Source organism: Mesoplodon bidens (genome assembly GCF_964165515.1).
Source record: "Mesoplodon bidens genome assembly, chromosome: 12".
Lineage (NCBI taxonomy): Eukaryota > Metazoa > Chordata > Mammalia > Artiodactyla > Ziphiidae > Mesoplodon > Mesoplodon bidens.
Genome location: NC_138168.1, coordinates 87,105,382 through 87,124,934, shown reverse-complemented (window position 1 = coordinate 87,124,934; position 19,553 = coordinate 87,105,382). Strand labels below are relative to the sequence as shown.

The 19,553-nt window shown below is 45.2% G+C and overlaps 1 protein-coding gene across 3 annotated transcripts in view; it reads left to right on the top strand.

Annotated features, from left to right (window-relative positions):
• Positions 1 to 18,996, top strand: part of PRKN (parkin RBR E3 ubiquitin protein ligase) — a 1,303,276-nt gene extending 1,284,280 nt beyond the window's left edge. For all 3 annotated transcript variants that reach the window (XM_081250470.1, XM_081250471.1, XM_081250469.1), the window contains 2 exons: positions 10,360 to 10,477; positions 16,397 to 18,996. In XM_081250470.1, the coding sequence (XP_081106596.1) occupies positions 10,360 to 10,477; positions 16,397 to 16,509 (231 nt within the window). In that variant the 3' untranslated portion in view covers positions 16,510 to 18,996. The remainder of the gene's footprint in view (positions 1 to 10,359; positions 10,478 to 16,396) is intronic.
• Positions 18,997 to 19,553: the final 557 nt, after the last annotated feature.

Genomic DNA, 19,553 nt, shown 5'->3' with positions numbered 1-19,553 from the left:
CACTCACATACACACTCACACATACTCTCACACTCACACACACACTCACTCATTCACACATCAAACTCTTACCACGCAGGCCCAGGGCTCCGTCTCTCCGACAGCCCCTCCTGTCCTCCAGCAGTTGTTCTCTTCTCCTCCGGGGCCATCAGTGGAGAGAGAGCAAAACTGGGCTGCCCGCAGCACTGCCTGGGGCTTCAGCCTCTCTCCCTCGGGGGTTTCTAGACGCCTCCCCAGCCCCAGGAGTTCCACCCAGCCTGGTGTCCACACTGAAGGACACGATCTCCCTGGTCCCAGCCGGAGCTCAGCCTTCCTCGCAGACACCAGGCCAGAGTCCCCGCCTCGGCTGCCTCCCTGCGTGGGGAGCTCACGTGGAGCTGCCCCGAGCCCTCTGGATCCACGCGGGTTTAGGAGCCCTGGCCGGCTCGCTAGAGGAGGCCTGAATGCACAGCCCTCACCTGAACCCACTTGTCCAGACCCTGCGCCCCAGACTCAGGAGCAGCTGTTGGAACAACGCCATCACGTGGAAAGTATTTTTACAGAAACTTGTTACCACACACATATACCCCCCCACACACACACACACACCACACAATATATTCAACACACATATATCGCATACACACACATATGTGGTATATCTGCATGTATATACTCAACACACACAGACCACACACCCATGCCACATACACACCCCACCCCACATAAACACTCACCACACACACAACACATACGTACATCACACACCAAACACACACACTTCACATACACACTCACCATACACACCACAGATACCCACTCACCGCAGACGCACACACACCACAGACTGTTTCATCTCCGCCCGAAGAAGACATGCCCTGGAGATTCCCTGCATTTCCTCCTCGAGCAGGAAGAGGGTAAATACCCGCAGAGCTCCTCTCAGCCACCAGATGGCGCTAAATCCTTAGGGGAAATCATAGCTTTTTCAAGAAACGGTGGCCAGAAGTGAGGTGACCTGGGGAAAAAGGAGTGTTCACTGCTTTCAACTGACAGCAGGGGCAGGAGAATCAAGACAGGCGCAGCATTTCTGAGTGAAGTACAGACTTGAAAACCTAAGAGCTGGGACCTGCCTTCAATGAATCCTTTATTCACTGATTGATTTTAAATGGGGGGGGGGATATATGTATTTATATATTGCCATCCGCAGGACAGGAGGGCTTGTAGACCACTTGTGGGGAAAATAATTCATCTGCTCTCCCTGATCACCTCTTATCAAATGAAGCCGTTGCCAAACACATGCATGAAGGGTCAGCCATTTTAATTTATTGCTGTTGCTTTCCAAGTTTACCTTTAATTTTTTTCAGCAAGAACTAAGTGTACATGTCTTATCTGATCATCCCTATCCTATGAGGAATCCATGGTCAGGCAGAACGGTTTCGAAGTCAAACTGATCTGGTGTTGAAAATGAGTCTCAGCCGTGACTAGCTGCAATGGTTGATTTTGTTGTGTCAGCTTGGTTAAGCTATGTTGCACGGTTTTTTTGTCAAACACTAGTCTCCGTGCTGCTGGGATGGTATTCTGTAGATGTGGTCAACATCTACCATCAGTTAGCCGACTTTAAGTAAAGGAGATGACCTGTACTGTAGGTGGGCCTCATCCAATCACTTGAAGGCCTTAAGAGCAAAGGCTGAGATTTCCCAGATGAGAAGGAATTCAGCCTCATGACTGTGACACAGACACTCCACCTGTGTCTCCAGCCTGCCCGACAGATTTTGAACTTGCTAGTTCCCATGATCCCAGGAGCCAATTCCTTAAAGTAAATCCACATATTTTATACATACATATATATCCTACTGGTTCTGTCTCTCTGGAGAACCCTCACTGATACATGAACTGTGATCATCATTAAGTGAATTATGTAACCTCTCCAAGCCATGCTTTCCTCATCTGTAATATGATGTCGTCAATTCAAAAGGATTTAATGAACCATGCATGCATTACGCCTGGTGTGAAGCCTGACAAATCACAGCGTGCACTAAACAAGGTGATTCTTTTCTCATCCGTCCTCATTCCAGCACACACACGCCCCACAGGATTACATCAGGCTGCAGAGATTCGACGTACACATTCAAGACAACGTGTGCTAGAGCACACACACACAATTCCTTGTATCTGCGTTGACTGCAGTGTATGCAGATGTTCTGCTACTTCTCACAGGGTAGTCCACAGACCAGCTGCTTGGGCATCACCCAGGAACATGTCAAGACCTACTGATCCAGAAACTGGGAGGAGACTGTTGGCGAGCTCGGGGGGCGGGGGGTTGGGAGATCTACAGCAATTTGTGTTTGAACAAGGCCTCCAAGTGGTACTAACACACGCCACAGGCTAAGAACCACTGTTCTGCTAACTTATAAGCACTACAAGGCAGGGATTTTTTCGTTTGTTGTTTGTTTATCATCTCTTTTGTTTACATATCCCTAGTACCTAGAACAGTGCCTGGCACATCACAGGCATTCAACACATATTTGCTGAATGAAGGGATTTCTGTGCCAGCTTTAGCAAAGAATAATAGTCAGCTTTGTACCAGAATATCTACACTTTACACAAAGGACAAGCTTGTTCTCTGCTCTGGCTTCCTCTGTGCACTGGTGATGCTTCCACATTCAAAATCCTTTCTACATTGATAATTTTAGTCATTACGGACCTGAGCAAGCTATGAACTAGCGATCTCCATCATCCAGAATACAACTTAGCTTATCTTCCTCGCTCAAGGGCAGATTTTTCCCATTTGTCAATGTGTGATAATAGCTGAATACAAAGAACTTTAAAATTCCCATTAAATGATACCTATTAATAATCTTTTTTAACATCTTTATTGGAGTATAATTGCTTTACAATGGTGTGTTAGTTGCTGCTGTATAACAAAGTGAATCAGCTATACGTATACTTATATCCCCATATCTCCTCCCTCTTGCATCTCCCTCCCACCCTCCCTATCCCACCCCTCTAGGTGGTCACAAAGCACTGAGCTGATCTCCCTGTGCTATGCGGCTGCTTCCCACTAGCTATCTATTTTACGTTTGGTAGTGTATATATGTCCTATTAATAATCTTAATATTTATGTTGTCCCATTTCCCCATCAATCTTAAAATATGCTAATAGACATGATTTATTTACTTTCCTTCCTCTCTGCAAAGCAGTCAAGGTCCCGTGGGGCAGGGCTATATAAGGTCTAAGTGGCGATCCAAGTGGTGCTTGGTACCACCCATTGCACTAAGAACAGAAATCACCACTGTTATTGCCATCATCAAGAATATTCTTCCATACTGAATTTGAGAGCGTGGCCCGGGAAGTTGGGAACTTGGTGCAGAGAGTGCAGCCCAGCAGCCCCACCCAGCCCCCTGCCAGACTCTCCGTTACATCCTAGCACTTCAGTGATTTCTTTCTAAATACACATAGAGATAAAGACATACAGACTAGTTATTTCTTGTATATGCTTATTATATAAATTAATACTATATAAATACATATACTCCCCCGAAAAGAGAGAGTAATAATAGTTCCAAGAATCTTCGGGCCTGAAAGGGGAATGCGGTGTTCCGACTGACCAGCAGGGGGCGCGCTGCTCACAAGCAGTGGTCTTGGACCAGAACACCAGACCGTGCTGTGACTCTGGGGGAGTTGGGACCCGCTACTTTCTGTGGAGGTGGGAGTTTTCAGTAAAGATGTGGCAAGTGAGTGCTGTCTGGGCTTGCAATTTTGATGATAAAGGTGAACACTTCAAAGTCCGCATTCACCTGAAAGCATTCACAATCTGAATTAAGCCAACTGTTTTCAGGGATTCATGGCAATCTGATCCTTTTTGGGAAATAGATTTAAATTGACTTTTAGAATTAGGGTATACTTGTCTGATTACTGACTAAACAGATGTCACAAATAAGTTTCCTAAAGCAGGAAAGATGACAAGAATGCGAACAGTCTCTCAAGTTGTTCTAACTTGCATACGTATTAACAGGGGCTCCTAGGCACAGATTTTAAAACCTCTGTGAGGGCACTTTGCTTTGATTTACCTGTGTTTTTTAAAGGAGACGTCAGCAGTCTTTTCGGTTTATACAAACTCCTACAGTCTGATAGTCTTATCTCTATAAATGCGAGGCGAGGACAATGATGACAAGCTAATGGTTATGATCATAGAAAACACGAACTTGGCATTCACGGTGCAGCAGACTATTTGCTAAGGTCTTACATGCTTATATTCTTGACTCGCGACCACCCTTGTGAGGTGTGGACTGTATTTGTCACATTTGCAGATGAGAAGAGGCTGCGGCTCGGTGTCTGTCCACGGTTACCCGGCAAGTAAAGAAGGATGCTGGCATTTAAACCCAGGCACTGAGGACTCCAGAGCCCTGCTCTGAACCACTTCCCGTGACACAGACGCCTCTAAGTGTTCACTTAACAACGATCACCTTATAAACAAAACCCATGGTCCCTTCTCGAGCCACAGACTCTCTGTCATGCCCATACTTGACTTTGCTGAGGCAATTTTGAAGGTATATAGGAGACTGTAGGAAATTGCTATTTTTAGCCATCAACTATGTAAGAAGAGAGACTTGTCCCATTCCACCCACACCGCATCCCGCCCCCTCCCCCCCACTTGCACTCACACACCGTTCCTCCTCAGGACGGGTGAACAGAAAGCAGGCACAAAGGTCTGTGCAATTAACCTAACGGTCACGCTGCCCTATGTGAGCCACAGTTAATCACATGTAGGACAATAATGCTGAGTGGCAACCCAGCCTTCACCTCCTGGCAGCACAATGACAAGTCACTGCTTTACAGCTTGATGACTAAAGACATAAGAGAGGGTGAGTTTATCCAACTAAACATGCTTTTCAGGCTCGAGTGAGATGGCTCCCAAGCCTCCCTGCGCCCCACAAGCCCCCAGGGCGTTTTGAAGGATTCACATTTCTGGACCCCATTCCAGACCTACTGAATCCAAATCTGCAGGTTGTGAGCACAAGCAAAGGTGTGCGTGTGTTTTCTAAATCCCTAGGTGATCCTGTAGCAGTGGGCATCCGGCCTCTGTTTGCGATCATTCCAGAAGGATTTGGATATCAGTATCAAGGCTACTCGTAAAAGATGCTAAGCAGAGATCTCAGCAGAAGAGTCTTGACGACAACCCTTTTCCCCAGGAATTGATAGCCGAAGGTCTCACACAGTCATCTGGGCACATGAGGATGATCCAGAGCTGTGTTTCTTGGTCCCCACGTCAGTTAGGCCAGCAGCAGTTGAGGTGGGTCTCTGGCTGTCCTTCCACATGGATCCAAGTGGGTGACGCGGAAGAAACAAGAAGAACGTTGATGCGGGCGGAGGCCTCCTGAGAGGTTTGGGGCGCTCTCCGTGGCTCTGTTCTACCAAGGAGGAAGGAAGCCCACAGTGTTAGGGGCAGTGGGACTATCAGAGATTAAAGGACAGAGAAAAGGCGTCGGTTTGGCAGCTGTGGCCTCACCCGTGTCCTTTCTGAGAACAGTTTCAGCAGGTCAGGCAGAAGTGAGATCCAGCCGCACAGCAGCGGGTCAAAGAGCAGTGGAGAGTGAGGGCGTCGGCTGGGTGCAGGGGAAGCAGAGGTTTCCCGGCCCTCGGCCTCAGGGTGTGGAAGCACTTGGTGACAGTGCCATGGTCTTCAACCCTTAGTCCTCTCTGTAACATGTGACATCATCGTGAAAGAAACTGAAGCAGCAAAAGCACGGGGTCTGAAATCAGAGAGCCCAGGGGTTATACACTGATTCTGCTTCTTAGTCTCTGTGGCCGCAGGCAAGTGCCGTTGCTTCTTGAAACTGAGGTTTCTTCCGCTGAAATAGCTGACAGCAGCCCTACCTATTAGGAAGGCTACAATCGCTAAATTAAATCATCCGCTCTGAGCTCCTGACAGAGAGCACAGCTTCCTAATATAATAGACTTGTTCACTGTTACTTCTTTTTTCTTGTAATTTATTTAGTTATCGGAGTAGCATTGCTTTACCGTGTTGTGTGAGTTGCTGCTGTACGATGAAGTGAATCAGCTGTGTGTGTACTTAGGTCCCCTCCCTCTTGGACCTCCCTCCCCTGCCCCATCCCTTTCCACACCTGGATCCTGATCCTCAGCCCCAGGGTCCTGGACCAGCCTGCTTCCCTCCCTCTGCAGCTGCCCACTGCAAACCTCTTACAGCTTTGTAGCCATCACGGCACGATTCTTAGACACAGCTCTCTGTCTTCTTCATGGAATCAATGGGAAAACCAGCAAGAGGACAGGAGAGCTGGTTCCATGAGCATGTGAGGAACGGGTTGCCATGCCATTTTATTTATTGATTTCCTTTTTAAAAAATTAAACTACAGTTGATTTACAATATTGTGTTAGTTTCAGGTGTACAGCAAAGTGATTCAGTTATACATATACATACATATATATTCATGTGTGTGCATATATATAGATTCTTTTGCAGATTCTTTTCCATTATAGGTATTATAAGATATTGAATATAGTTCCCTGTGCTATTCAGTAAATCCTTGTTGTTTATCTGTCTATATATAGTAGGTGTATCTGTTCATCCCAAACTCCTCATTTATCCCTCTCCTCCTACCCCACCCTTTCCCCTTTGGTAACCATAAGTTTATTTTCTATGTCTGTGAGTCTATTTTTTTCATAAATAAATGTATTTGTATTACTAAACATATTTATTTTGTACTCTGCATCTGGTCATTCCAATATCTACAGCCTTTGCTGGTCAAATTCTGCAGTTTTGCATTTCTGCCACTTTCACTCATGGTAGCTTGTTTTCGCCTGTATTTGGTGACTTTTTTATTGTGATCCCAGATTTCTTGGAATTTTATTTGTGTGATTTTTTTTTTTGAGGTTTGTCTTTTTAAAGTGCATTACTCTACAGAAAATATTTTTGCTTCAGCCAGTTTCTTGGGTATACTGCCAATCCGGGAGTATTTCAAATTAACTTTTTGGCGTGAGTACTTTTTTAAGCTAATTAAGTGGTATGAATTCTCTTCACAAACGCTGTGCATAAGGCTTAGTGGTTGGGAATTCTCAGAGGAACTTTGTCTCTCCGACCTGCTCCACCATAGGATGAAGGCTGAGACCAGCACATAAGTTTTTTCATCAATTCTTTATCAGTTCTCTCTTCTGGGAGGATTTTTCCACCTTCCACCCTGCTCTGGCCCAGGTCCCATCTCTGCTTGTAAAGACCAGGCCTTGGGCAACCTGGGACTAGGAAAATAGCCCCATAGCAAACACCAGATTCCTCCCTCCCTGTACCAGTAAGATTTTCTCTTTCTTATCCTGACCTTCAGGGATTTTCCTGACTTTCCCATCAAATCAACCATTAAGCAAAGACTTTTCTTGCATATTTCATCCAGCATTTTTAGGTATATAGACCTCGGAGAAATTGCACTTAGCATGCAGTGCGCCATATTGCTGAAAAGTGGCATTTTCAAATTAGTCTTTGATAAGTAACATTATATATTTCTCTGATCTGTATGCCTCCAGTAATCAATTTTAAACCATTGCTACAGAATTACAAGTTCCTGAAGCTTAAAAAGAGAAACTGGGGACATAGGATCGGGAAGGGTATTTGCTATGTTCACTGAGGTTTAGGACCACACGTGATCTGAGCTGATTGGAAGACGCGCACTTGAGATACAAAGCTACTTACTAAATCTTGTGTTGGTTCTCATGCATCACAGCTTTATCACTGGGCTCTGGGCCATGAGTGGTCTTTACGTTGTCCCAGAGCTAAAGGAAGTTTTCCGTGACCTGTGGTTGCTTCTTAGTGTTAAACTGATTCTGCTTTATTCTAACAAAGTATTCACAAATCACATGACGTCCTCTGAGTTATAAAGGAAGTTTCCTTTGTGAACGGGAGAGCTGATTAACAGAAAGAAATTGGTTTCACCTCAATGACCACCATCAGGGATGCACCCCACATGCCCTTGCTGGTTCACGGGGTCTTATTCCAGATGACTGTCAGGCTGGTGCCTTCATGGGATGTGTCATTTGTTCACTGACTCAACTAAAACGTACTGAGTGCCCACTAGGTCCCGTGCACTGTGCCAGACACTGGAGAGAAGAGGAAGACACAAGCGTGATCTTGGCCTTGGATAGACTCGCTTTCTATTGGAAATAACAGAAACATAAATACTAATGACCATAAAAACCATTAAATGCTGCAAATGAGGTGTAAACACAGTTATTTACCTCCTAATACTTCATTCTTAAAGAGTGAAAACTTAAACATTTCAAAAATATTTAGAATCTAATGATGAAATGATAAAAGTTGGATTCGTATCTGGGATGAAGGATCCACTCACAAGATTCCACATCTGATCTAGGTCCCTCTCTGCACTGTGGTATCCTAGGATGATTGCTCTTCTTACAGACACAGTCGTTTCTTTTTCTTTTTTGGCTGTGTTGGGTCTTTGTTGCTGCGCTCGGGCTTTCTCTAGTTGCAGCGAACGGGGGCTACTCTTTGTTGCAGTGCGTGTACCCCTCACTGCGGTGGCTTCTCTTGTTGCGGAGCACGGGCTCTAGGCGCGTGGGCTTCAGTAGTTGCAGCGCATGCGCTCAGTATTTGTGCCACCTGGGCTTAGTTGCTCCACGGCATGTGGGATCTTCCTGGACCAGGGATTGAGCCCATGTCCCCTGCACTGGCAGGAGGATTCTCAACCACGGAAGCCCTGACACAGTCGTTTCTGAGCACAGCCATCCCAGCACCACTTGCTTTCACTCTCACCATCTAGAAAACCTGCTAAGAGACCATGGTGCTGGGTGGAGAACCCATGTGTGAGCATCTCTGGTTTGGGTTTCCATCCTTCAGGTTTTCCAGATTTTTGCATTTGATCGGCCCTTGTGCTGTTATACACGAAGTGAGCATCCTGAAACCTGGCACTTGGCGTTTTTACTACTCAGAGGCCTCCTTTGTAAAAGAAGTTTGATAGCTGCCTGATTTCTCAAGGTTGCTTTGATGGGCCACTGAAATGATGGAAATCAAAGTGTAAAAAACAATGTGTTATAAATTTGTAAAGCATCATCAATGTTATTAGAGTAATATCAGAGTATTCGAGCATTTCATGTTATTTGATTTCTTCACTAATTTATATTTTAAGTCATTTTTAGTACTTTCTTAATCTAAAAATAGCTCTGGGAATGTCTTAAGAGTCATTACAAATTAATAAAATGACCTGCACGTTCGTATTAATTTTAAAGCATAAAAGAAAAAAATTTAATACCATAGAGGCCAAGAAGGAGGGGTTCTGTTTGGATGAACATTTTGAAATATATTTCTAGACCACAGAGTTCTTGTACTAAATCCCAAAATGCACCAATTCTTTTTCTGCATGTGTCATTCAACACTGAAGTAAGTGAAGAGATTGTAGTTTCTGAACAATTAGACAGGCACAGAATATCTTCGGCGGCCCCTTTGAAATCCCTCCTCCTTTTCGTGGTATATGAGTCAGGGATGATTCATTCCTCTGACTTGAATAATGTTAGCAAACATTTCTGAGAGCTTGTTGTAGATCTGGAGGTCATTCTATTATCAGGTAATGTGTGTCAGATACTCGTCCTGAACCTTTAAAGAAATCAACCCACTTGATCCTTGATACCACAATGCACTAGGCATTTTGATTTCCACCTGAGACGGGAACTTTCAGAGAGTTAAGGAATGTTCCCAAAGCCACGCACCCAGGTGGAGCTGGGATTTGAACCCAGGCGGCTGGCTCCAGAGCCCAGTCTTGACCTCTGGCTGTTCCCTACTCCTGCTGCCACGTCCTCTGTCATTTCAGCTTCGCCTCCCTGTTCCTGCCCCGTCCTGTCTGTGACCACGTTCCTGTCCGGGTGCAGGGATGAAAGATAATAAGATGTTGCAGAAAGTTTAAAAGCAAAGATTTTGGAGTCACACAGGCTCTGAGGCTTATCAGCTTTGGGCAGTTGTTTAACGTGTCTAATCCTCGATGTAAAATAAAAACTAGTACACTTACCTGATGAAGCGTCTAACAAGAAGGTTTTAAGAGTATGTGTCACCTTGCCTGTGTGTTAAGCACCCACTAGATGTTATGTGTTACAATATTCAAGACAATAAAAAAAAAAGGAACTCAAACTGCAAAACTGCAGTCTTGACTTAGCGTGTAAGCATAGGTCACATGCCAAGAAACCATGTTGGCGCATGTCCCTGCATGGCCAGGAGCCGTCCTCCACTTGTCAAGCGAGTTTACTTTTGAGCTTCTTGCCTGAAGGCACTTCCATCTCTAAGAACTTCCTGTGCAGTGTTTCAAGGGACCCACGTTGGAGCCCACTGTGAAGATCTGAATTTCAGCTCCTTCTGTTTCATTTACCCAGGCCTACCAAGTCGATGAGAAGACGGCAGAGCGGGCCCGGTGGGAGCGCGCCTCCAAAGAAACAATCAGGAAGACCGCTAAACCCTGCCCCCGTTGCCACGTGCCGGTGGAAAAACATGGTGAGTCTGGGCTGGGCAAGAAGTGAGGGCGTCTCAGGGCGTCGGCTGCGGCTGCGTGGCTGGGACAGTCAGGGGCTCTACGAGGGCTTGCTAGCTGGGGAGTTCAGCGCTGGGACTTTGGCGTCATCTGGCCAGAGTTCGAGTCTCAGCTCTCTCACGTCAAGCTTCTCAGCCTCCTAAGCTGCAAGTCCTCTTTCTGTAAAATAGAGCTGATAACAGAAGCTGCCCCGCAGCAATAGAACCATATGACATGGTGGGTGGCAAATGCCTCCCCGGTGCCTGGCACAGAGAAAGCACTCAAGAAACACTAACTGCCCTTATTATTATTTATTATTAACACTACTAAACACTTTGCACCTGGTTTTTAAAAACAAGTGCTAGGGAGACTTTCCAGCCCAACATTTCCCCCAGAGTGCCCTCCATACTACTCTGGTATCTAGAGAGACTCACCGGGGAAAGGCAGATGCCACCACGTCACATACATCTGGCAGTTGCTTCCCACTGTATCCCTCTTGGAGATAACAACAAGGAAAACAACTGACTTGTACTGAGCACTTACTAAATGCTGGTTCTAAGTTCCCTTCGAGTATCAGATCATTTAATCCTCACAGACACCACATAAGGAAGCTATTATTATCCCCATTCGTGACATACATTCAAGCCGTTCAGAATGCCTTTTGTAAAGAAATCTGTTTAACTTGGTGTAACCAGTTGGTTCCCAGTTGTTTTGGCCATGAAGCTCTCTCTTTGACATCAGTGATTCCTGTCCCTCTGAACACGGGACACACTCGGGGCTCTGGTTTCACCATCCCTGTGGCGGGAGAGTTAGTGCCTTATGTTGGGGTGACGCTTGGCTCCGTCATTAAACCAGCCTTTCCATGAGTGTGTTTCTGAATGGGACTTTGGCCTTCTACCAGCTTCTCTCTAAATTTTAAGCATGGGAGGGGATAACTTGGGGACACCTCTGGATGGATGAAACGACATTCACCATAGTCAAGGTCTCCCAGGAGCCCACATATATCTGCTACTTTGCACAGGTTTACGGGCTTAGAAACACCACCATCCGTATTCGGATGGTTCTCCCTGGGGATAGTCTACACCCAGGGCAGCATCTCCTTCCCTTACACGTGTGGTCACGTCCATACATCCTCACATCCTGGGAGCCACCACAGCTGTGGGGAGACCTGAGAGACCTCCTACCAGAAGGAGCCCCTCCCGGCTCCCGGCTCCTTGCCTCCTGCCAAGTGGCCCCATGTCACCACTGGAGGCCACTGAGAGGGAGACCAGCTCGGTTCTGGGGACACGACCGTGCTCGTGGCTGTGGTTTTTCCTCCCCCCGTTGACCTTCCCCTGCTCTGATGGCTGCCCTGTGTGACCATGTGGTCTGGGGGCCATCGCTGTGTAGCCCTCCGGGCTCTGTGGTGTTGCTGGAAGTCAAACTCTATATTCAGAGCATTCCTCTGGGCTGCCCCCTTCCCAGGGGCCCTGCCACCTTGCGGGAGCCGGCGGGGCACCCGTGCCATCCACCTTAAAGCCGTCCCAGCCCAGCACCCAGACTTCTTTCTACATGTGAAACACGTCAGTACGTGCGCGGTAGGGTCGGCAGCATTAGCACGGCTGAGAAATAGACGAAGCACAGGTCCTGTTTTTCCCACGTTCTCTTCGCTGGGCCTCTGCTAGCTGCCCTTATTATTACATACTATTAACACTATTAAACACTTTGCGTCTGATTAAAAAAAAAGAAGAAGAAGAAGAAGATGGTAGGGAAACTTCCCAGTCCAATATTTCCCCAGAGTACTCTGATATCTAGAGATACTCACTGGTTTGTCAGGGCTGAGAGCTGGCCTGCTGTGCGTGAAACCCAGCCCGCGGCTCCCGGGTGGGCCCTGGGCTCTCTTTCCTCAGCTGCGTCCTTTGTCTTCGAATACAAACTTGAGAGCGCTGACACCTCCCGGAGCGGCAGCCACAGGCCAGGCCCCGAGCCCTGAATCAGTGGTCTCCCCGGTGGGGGGAGGGGGGTGGGATGGGTGGGAAGAGAGTTTATCCGATGAGTCATCGTTACTCCTTCCTGGGCTGGAACGCTCCTGGAGATGCAGCAGGCTGGCCCGCAGCTATAAAGGGAAGACAACAACAGAATCAGAGGAAAAGAGCTTTCCTATTCCTCACGGACTGAGCAGTGTTGAGAAAGAAGCAAAGGCCTTTCATCAGAGAGGATGTGCAGTGCTGATGGGCATGGGCCAGTGTCCTGTCTCCCGGGTACTTAAAGGATGCAGATTCAACAGTAAGAGACCCATTTTGCTATTTTCAAAGGTCAGGAACCCCGGCTGTCTATCCCCTGGGCCCAGAAGAGGACCCGATGAATAAATATTTGTTGAATTTAAAAGGAGCTAGGAAAAGAGATAGACACATAAATAGATAACCTTATAAAATATGACGGAGAAAACAAGCTAGTAAAGGAAGACCTTGGGGTTAAGAGACGGCTTCCTGGTGGAGATGATGCCTGAGCCGAGAATAAGGTCGGGTTATGAGCCAGGCAAGGACGTGGCAGAGGAGCCTTCCACGCAGCCAGCAGGTGCAAAGGCAGGGAGGGTAAACCATCAGTGCCGGTGTGTGTGCAAGAAGCCCAGCTGTTTGGAGTTCCTGGACAAGGATGAGGAGCATCTTGCTGAAGCGGTGGGTGGGTGGCTGGAATGTAGGGCCCAGAATGACATGCAGGGCTTGGACCTGATTCTGTAAGACAGGGAACCCTTCCGGGGTGTGAGGCCAGAAAACGATGTGCTCAGGTCTGCCTTGAGTCAGACCACACCTGCAGCCCCAGAAGGTGGAATTGAAGGAGTCAAGTGATTCCTGACTATAGACATGTTTACTTATGTGGTTCTTTCTTTGAAATATTGTGATGTACTCTACCTGCAAAGCTCTGATTTTTCACCTATAGATTTTTGTCTTTAGCGTCTACAACTGCTTTTAATTTTTAACAAAACGTGTGTTCACTTTACAATAACCAGGATAGCATGTTAAAGGTGGATCCCCATTGTACACGCAATTCTGTCTCTTGGAATTTTGATTACTTGCAAAAGGTCCAGGTACATGTGTTCCAGAATATTCTCAGAATCATTAAATCGTGAAAAACTGGAGCATATGCAAGTGTTCTTTAATGGGTGGAGGGACAGGCAATCTTTAAAAGAACGAGGTAGAGTTAAATATATTAAAAAACAAAAAAATGCACAGAATATGCTGTTGAGGGAAAATGCTTCTTCACAATTCTGTGTAGCGTATGACCATGAAGGACTAAAGAGAAGGTTTATGTTTTCTCAAAATTTCGTTTGAATCAATTCAAGATGAATGACCCGTACTGAGAAAGCGTCAGACAGCAACAACACATCCAGGAGTCTGCGATGAGGCAGGACTGGACTTAGTTTCAGGGAAACCTGATTCGCCCACTGGCTTAGAGGTCACACCTATGGATTTTCAACCTATGAACTGAAAAGCTGAAACTTTCAGCTTATTAATGATAGTCTCTACTGTTTTAAAGGATATCACTGTGACCAAAACAAACTTAGGCTCCATTAGCAAGAAAAGCTAGTCTCATTATCTAGCTCTCTACCTAAATTCATAGTCTGTTTCATATTTCATATTTCATATTTCATATATTCATACTTCATATATTCATATTTCATAAAACTGAATCCCAGAAAAGTAGTTCTTCCTTCAGCAAAGCTGTCATGATAATGAGAATTATTTCCATTTTAAGCGCAGGCTGAACTTGGCACTCCCTCCTGTAACGCCCTTAATCCCCGGAAGTTCTTCCTTTACTTCCACCTCAAACAGATGAGATTCAGGATCCATTTTCTCTGCAATAAGCATCTGTTGCCCGTTAAATTTGCCTTCAGGTTGTTCAAGAGCTTCTTATCTCTCATTAAATCTAATGGCAGAGTGGCCAGCCCAGGCCATGGTGTGTTGGCTGTGCACAGTTGGGGCTTTTCACGGTTTGAGCATCAGTCAGGAGACAGAATCCTCTAAGAGGGAAGCCAGACTTTCTCCATGCAAATATCCACAAATTAGCATGGCATGGTCAGCAGCTCCTTGCTCGAGTTTACTTTTAAGCTGGCAAGGCTTTTAGAATTGGAGTCCCTGACTCTTCTCCCAATTATGGGGTCTAGCCTATTCCTTCCATATTACACACCAGGAAGAAAAGAAAGTTAGCAACATGAATATCCTCTCTCTTGCTATTTCCTTTCTTCTTATTCCACTGTGCCATTGTGAGTCTAGTTTCTATAATTAAATCTTACTTGTTAAAGGTAGTATTCCAGATCCGTTAAGATTTTGGTATAATAGGAAAACATTCTCAAACTTTCATTTAGTCTCACTTAATAGTCCATTGAATTTGAATACATTGCTTAAGCATTCTTTATGATATTCCAGAGAAATTTAAGTGATTATACAGTATTACATTATTTATTATATTATTGACATCCTAAGTGCACAATGAATAAATATGTGTTGAAAATTACACAATCCTGTAATTGTGTAATGCTAATTGGGAAATAGTAAGAAAAAAGTATCACACGTTTTTCCCTTTATTCTCCACATATTTGAATTTTTAAATGATCTTTAAAGCAAACCAAAAAGAAGTAGAAAACTATGGGATTTTTAAATGCCCTTAAGTTGGTCTAAAACAAATGCCTTTAGTTACATATTCATAAATATTTTATATTAGTGCAAGCTCTCATGCCAAGCTTCTAATATAAAAATGAGACAGCACTGAAACAATTCTTTGGAAAATTTGGCAAGAAAAAATGGCTTAAACAAGACAACTGGTAAAATTGAACAATGGAGCACATTCAGTGCTACATGGAATTCAAGGAAAGACATTGCTTTTGCTGGGTTATCTGTGAAAGTCACTCACAAACAGTTCTCTACATATAACTTCATACAAATAACTTTCTCTTGACTTCACGGCAGACTTGGTGTCTGATTCCCAGAAGCAAGTAGGGAACGCATTTAACAAATGGGGGAGGAGGTGGGGAATCCCAAAATAAGGGACTTTTCATCTCATACTGGAAAGGCCCTGTTCCCTGAAAGAAAGAACATTGGAATCACACACATCTTGGTTAAACCTCCGGCTTCACACTTAAAAGGCTTGAGACCTTGCGAAAATTCTACAACCGGTTAACACCCTTATCTCACAAGGTGCTGTTGAGGAATAAATGGCATAACAGATGTAAAGCACCTCGTATTATTCATCAGTTTCTCTCTATCCTCATCTTAAATAAAATTTTGAATAGCATGAAGGAAACTAGTCACTATTAAATGCTTTGGGAACAGCTGTCCCAACTCCTGTCTTATGAATTTTTTCAAGCCAAGTAACACTGAAGAAATGATCAAAATTACTCATAGTATATAGTGACGTTATTATGTATTAAATTGTTAAATATATTATTGTATACTTAAAATATTAAATTCACTGTATATTTAAATAAGGAATTGACCCCGTCTGTGAAACACAAAGCATTTGTCTTTAAATCCCATCTGAAGAGAAGTCAGTAAACTCAGATTTACAAGTAAAATGTGTCCCTGATGGATGTGTCATGCTTCCATCTCACTCATTTCTTTTTTTTAAAATTTTTATTGGAGTACAGTTGATTTACAATGTTGTGTTAGTTTCAGGTGTACAGCAAAGTGAATCAGATATATATCTCCATTCTTTTTCAGACTTTTTTCCCATATAGGTTATTCTCTCATTTCTTAACGAATGTCAGAACTTTAGAACTTCCCAGTGGGCTTTCTGGTTTGTTTTCCTCAGTTCAGATTCTGCTCTTGGATTGCTTGCAATAATTCTGTTAGGAAGCATTTCTGGAACAGAAGGTTGGTGCGGGAGTGTTTCCCGGGTGCTTATTTGTGGCCTCTGTCTGCCCACAGGAGGGTGCATGCACATGAAGTGCCCGCAGCCCCAGTGCCAGCTCGAGTGGTGCTGGAACTGCGGCTTGGAGTGGAACCGCGCCTGCATGGGGGACCACTGGTTCGACGTGTAGCTGGAGCAGTGGCCACGCAGGCGCACTCAGCCGCCATTCCACTGGGAAACATACAGATCTCTAAACACACACACACACACACACACACACACACACACACTTCAAGTTCTTTCCAAAATCACAAAAACAGTTATAAGAGAAGATCCCAGGATCCCTTTCATTGTGCCCCTGAGAAACAGCCAAGCTAATGGTGAGACCATCAGGAAGTATCCGCAGCCCTCAGCAATACACGGACACCGGGGCACAGATGGCAGTGCACTTCCCCTTTTGTATGGGTTGTCATTCTTGAGTGAATTCAAGTCAAGCTGGAAAAATACACAGAGATTTCTCAGGTTCAATTACCTGCCTTTTACCTTCAGCAAATAATGGGAAGAAGCCTTTGGTGAGGTGGGAAATAGTTTTGAGGAACTATCGTCAGTGATTCTCTCTAAGACTGACCGCAGTGATTCTGAGAACGACATTCACAGCTTCAAAAGCGATGCTCTTATTTAAATTTTCAGAAAGCATCTATTCCCAAAGAACACAGGCAATAGTCAAAACCATGTGTTCATCCCCAAGAATTCTACTTTTATGTATTGCATTAATGAAATATCAACTCTGCATGAATCAGCTTGTCAACTAACTGAGAAATGATGAAACTTAATCTGAACGTTGAATGTTCAAATGTGTAGGAAGAAATCAACACTCAGTGTACTTCCACGTCATCTAATTATATGCAACGTTAGAAGGAAATTGTTTTTCTGAAAATATTGCAAAATCGAGAATTTGAGTTTAAACATTCATTTTGAGCTTGGAGAATAAGCTCACACATCTGGCTTCACCGTCGATGTAATGAATAAGGTGCCTCTAGAGGGGACGCTTTTAGAAATGATTTCATAATGATTCTCAGTGTTAACCAGCATGCAGGTTATTAAAGCAGAATCTGTAAAGAAGGAGCGTTTCCAGATCATCACAATGAAATTTTATGCACTTTCTGTCCACCTGGACCATGTTAATTACACTTTTCTATATCAAAATATTTTATACCAAAATATTTTATTCTGGACCCCTTTCAGATCTGATTCAGATTACAGTTGTCAAAGCAACAGAGTGCAAAGGGAAACTGCAACAACAACAAAAATGTGCCTCAAAGGATAAAGGGGTCATTGGGGACGAATCGCTGTGATATGGAACCAAAATACAGTATAAGTACATTATCATTAACACGGCTCAGGACAGCCCACTCGAGGCTCTGCCCACCCAACAGGTTCTTCAGAGTTCTTTTCTCTAGGATGTACGTACACTCACACGAGAATATTTCCTCACGTTAACATGGCTTGACTTGGATTGTTGATCAAGTTTTCATCCTTTTTTTATGTTTGAGGCATTCACAATACATCAAAAAGAGATGTGTTTACACTGAATGCAGCAAACCTCATCCTCCACAGCACAGCGTGTGATGGAAACGTCAAACCACTGTCTTTGTTCTCGTCAGCCTTCTCAGGAAGATCGTGACCATCACTGAGGGTGTAGTGACTCTCACTAGAGCACAGGGTTTCTTTTGGATTTAGAGACCCTGGAAATGATGAAATCTGTAGCAGGCCTTGTCTTTGTAGTCGTAGCACCAGAAATCCTTGCTGGAGGGAGAGACGGGAGGATCCCAGCAGACTGCCCCTCGTCCCTAACCATCCATCCAGGGACAGTCCCCCGTCTCCATCTTCCTCAGAGGTCCTGCAACTGGTAAATGACGGGGGGGGGGGGGGGGCGGGGAGGCAGCCTCGTCAGCGGGAACGGCCTCACATGGCTTCACTCTGTCGGAAAATCCAACCTCCCCAGCACGGCCCAGAGGCTGCCACCTCCTGTCAGGGAGCCTATGGATGGTACAGAGATAGCGGAGAGCCAGTCTCCCAAGTAAGAAAGAGGCAGGTCACCAGGCTGGAGCCCCACATCCCCATGGCTGGCATCAGGGCTCAGCCTGGAACCCACGCGGGGCCTGCCTGCGAGTTACCGACAGTCCCAGCAGGTAGCAGCTCCGCACGCCCAGCCGGCAGGACAGTCAGATGGCTCCCTCTGTAGGGGGCGCCCGGCATCTCATCCCCGCCACGGCTTTGCGGTGTAATGGCTGTGCTGTTACGGCCGCCTCCCGATCTGCATGGCTTGTTGGGTGCGCCAGGCAGACGGGGTTTCCTCCCACTCACGCAGGCGGTAGAAGACCTAGGTCCCTGCTCCTTTCCCGGTGGTACCTTCTTTTTTTTTTTTCAGAATAGAATACTGATTCTGAAAACAACTTAAAGAACAAGCAGCCACTGTAAATGAGTGTGAATCACAAACCACTATAGATGAACATGTCTGAGCATTGAACGGTGCAACAAACTGTGAATCTAGCAAAAGAACAGAAATAAAGCCTTTGCAGATGAATCTTTATTTTTCTCTGAACTGTGTAAAGAAATACTTGGCAACTGTGTCTAAGGTTGTACTCAAATTGTCAATAAAAGCATCCAAAGAGTTTCTGAGTCCATCTTTGAAGACATGTTATCAATAAACGCTGAAGGTGTGGGAGGGAAGCCCAGGACGTGTCACTCATGGCCCGAGAGGATTACCTGGTGAGGCCATGGCCATCGTGTCTCTATTCTGAGCTCCAGATGAACCCCGGCTGTTTTAAAACTAGGTAGTTTCTCCAGTGCTAGCAAAATTTAAAAGAGCTCTACAAGGGGGAGGGGGGGAGGGGAGGGAAGGACTGGGAGTTTGGGGTCAGCAGATGTAAACTAGTATATCCAGGATGGATAAACAACAAGGCCCTACTGTAGAGCACAGGGAACTATATTCAATATCCTGTGATAAACCATAATGGACAAGAATATGTATATATAACTGAGTCACTTTGCTGTACAGCAGAAATTAACACAACCATTGTAAATCAACTATATTTCAATAAAATTTTTTAAAAATTTTGACAGGGCTCTGAAAAGCAAACCATCACTTAAAAATCTAACAGTTGGGCTTCCCTGGTGGCGCGGTGGTTGACAGTCCACCTGCCAATGCAGGGGACACGGGTTCGTGCCCTG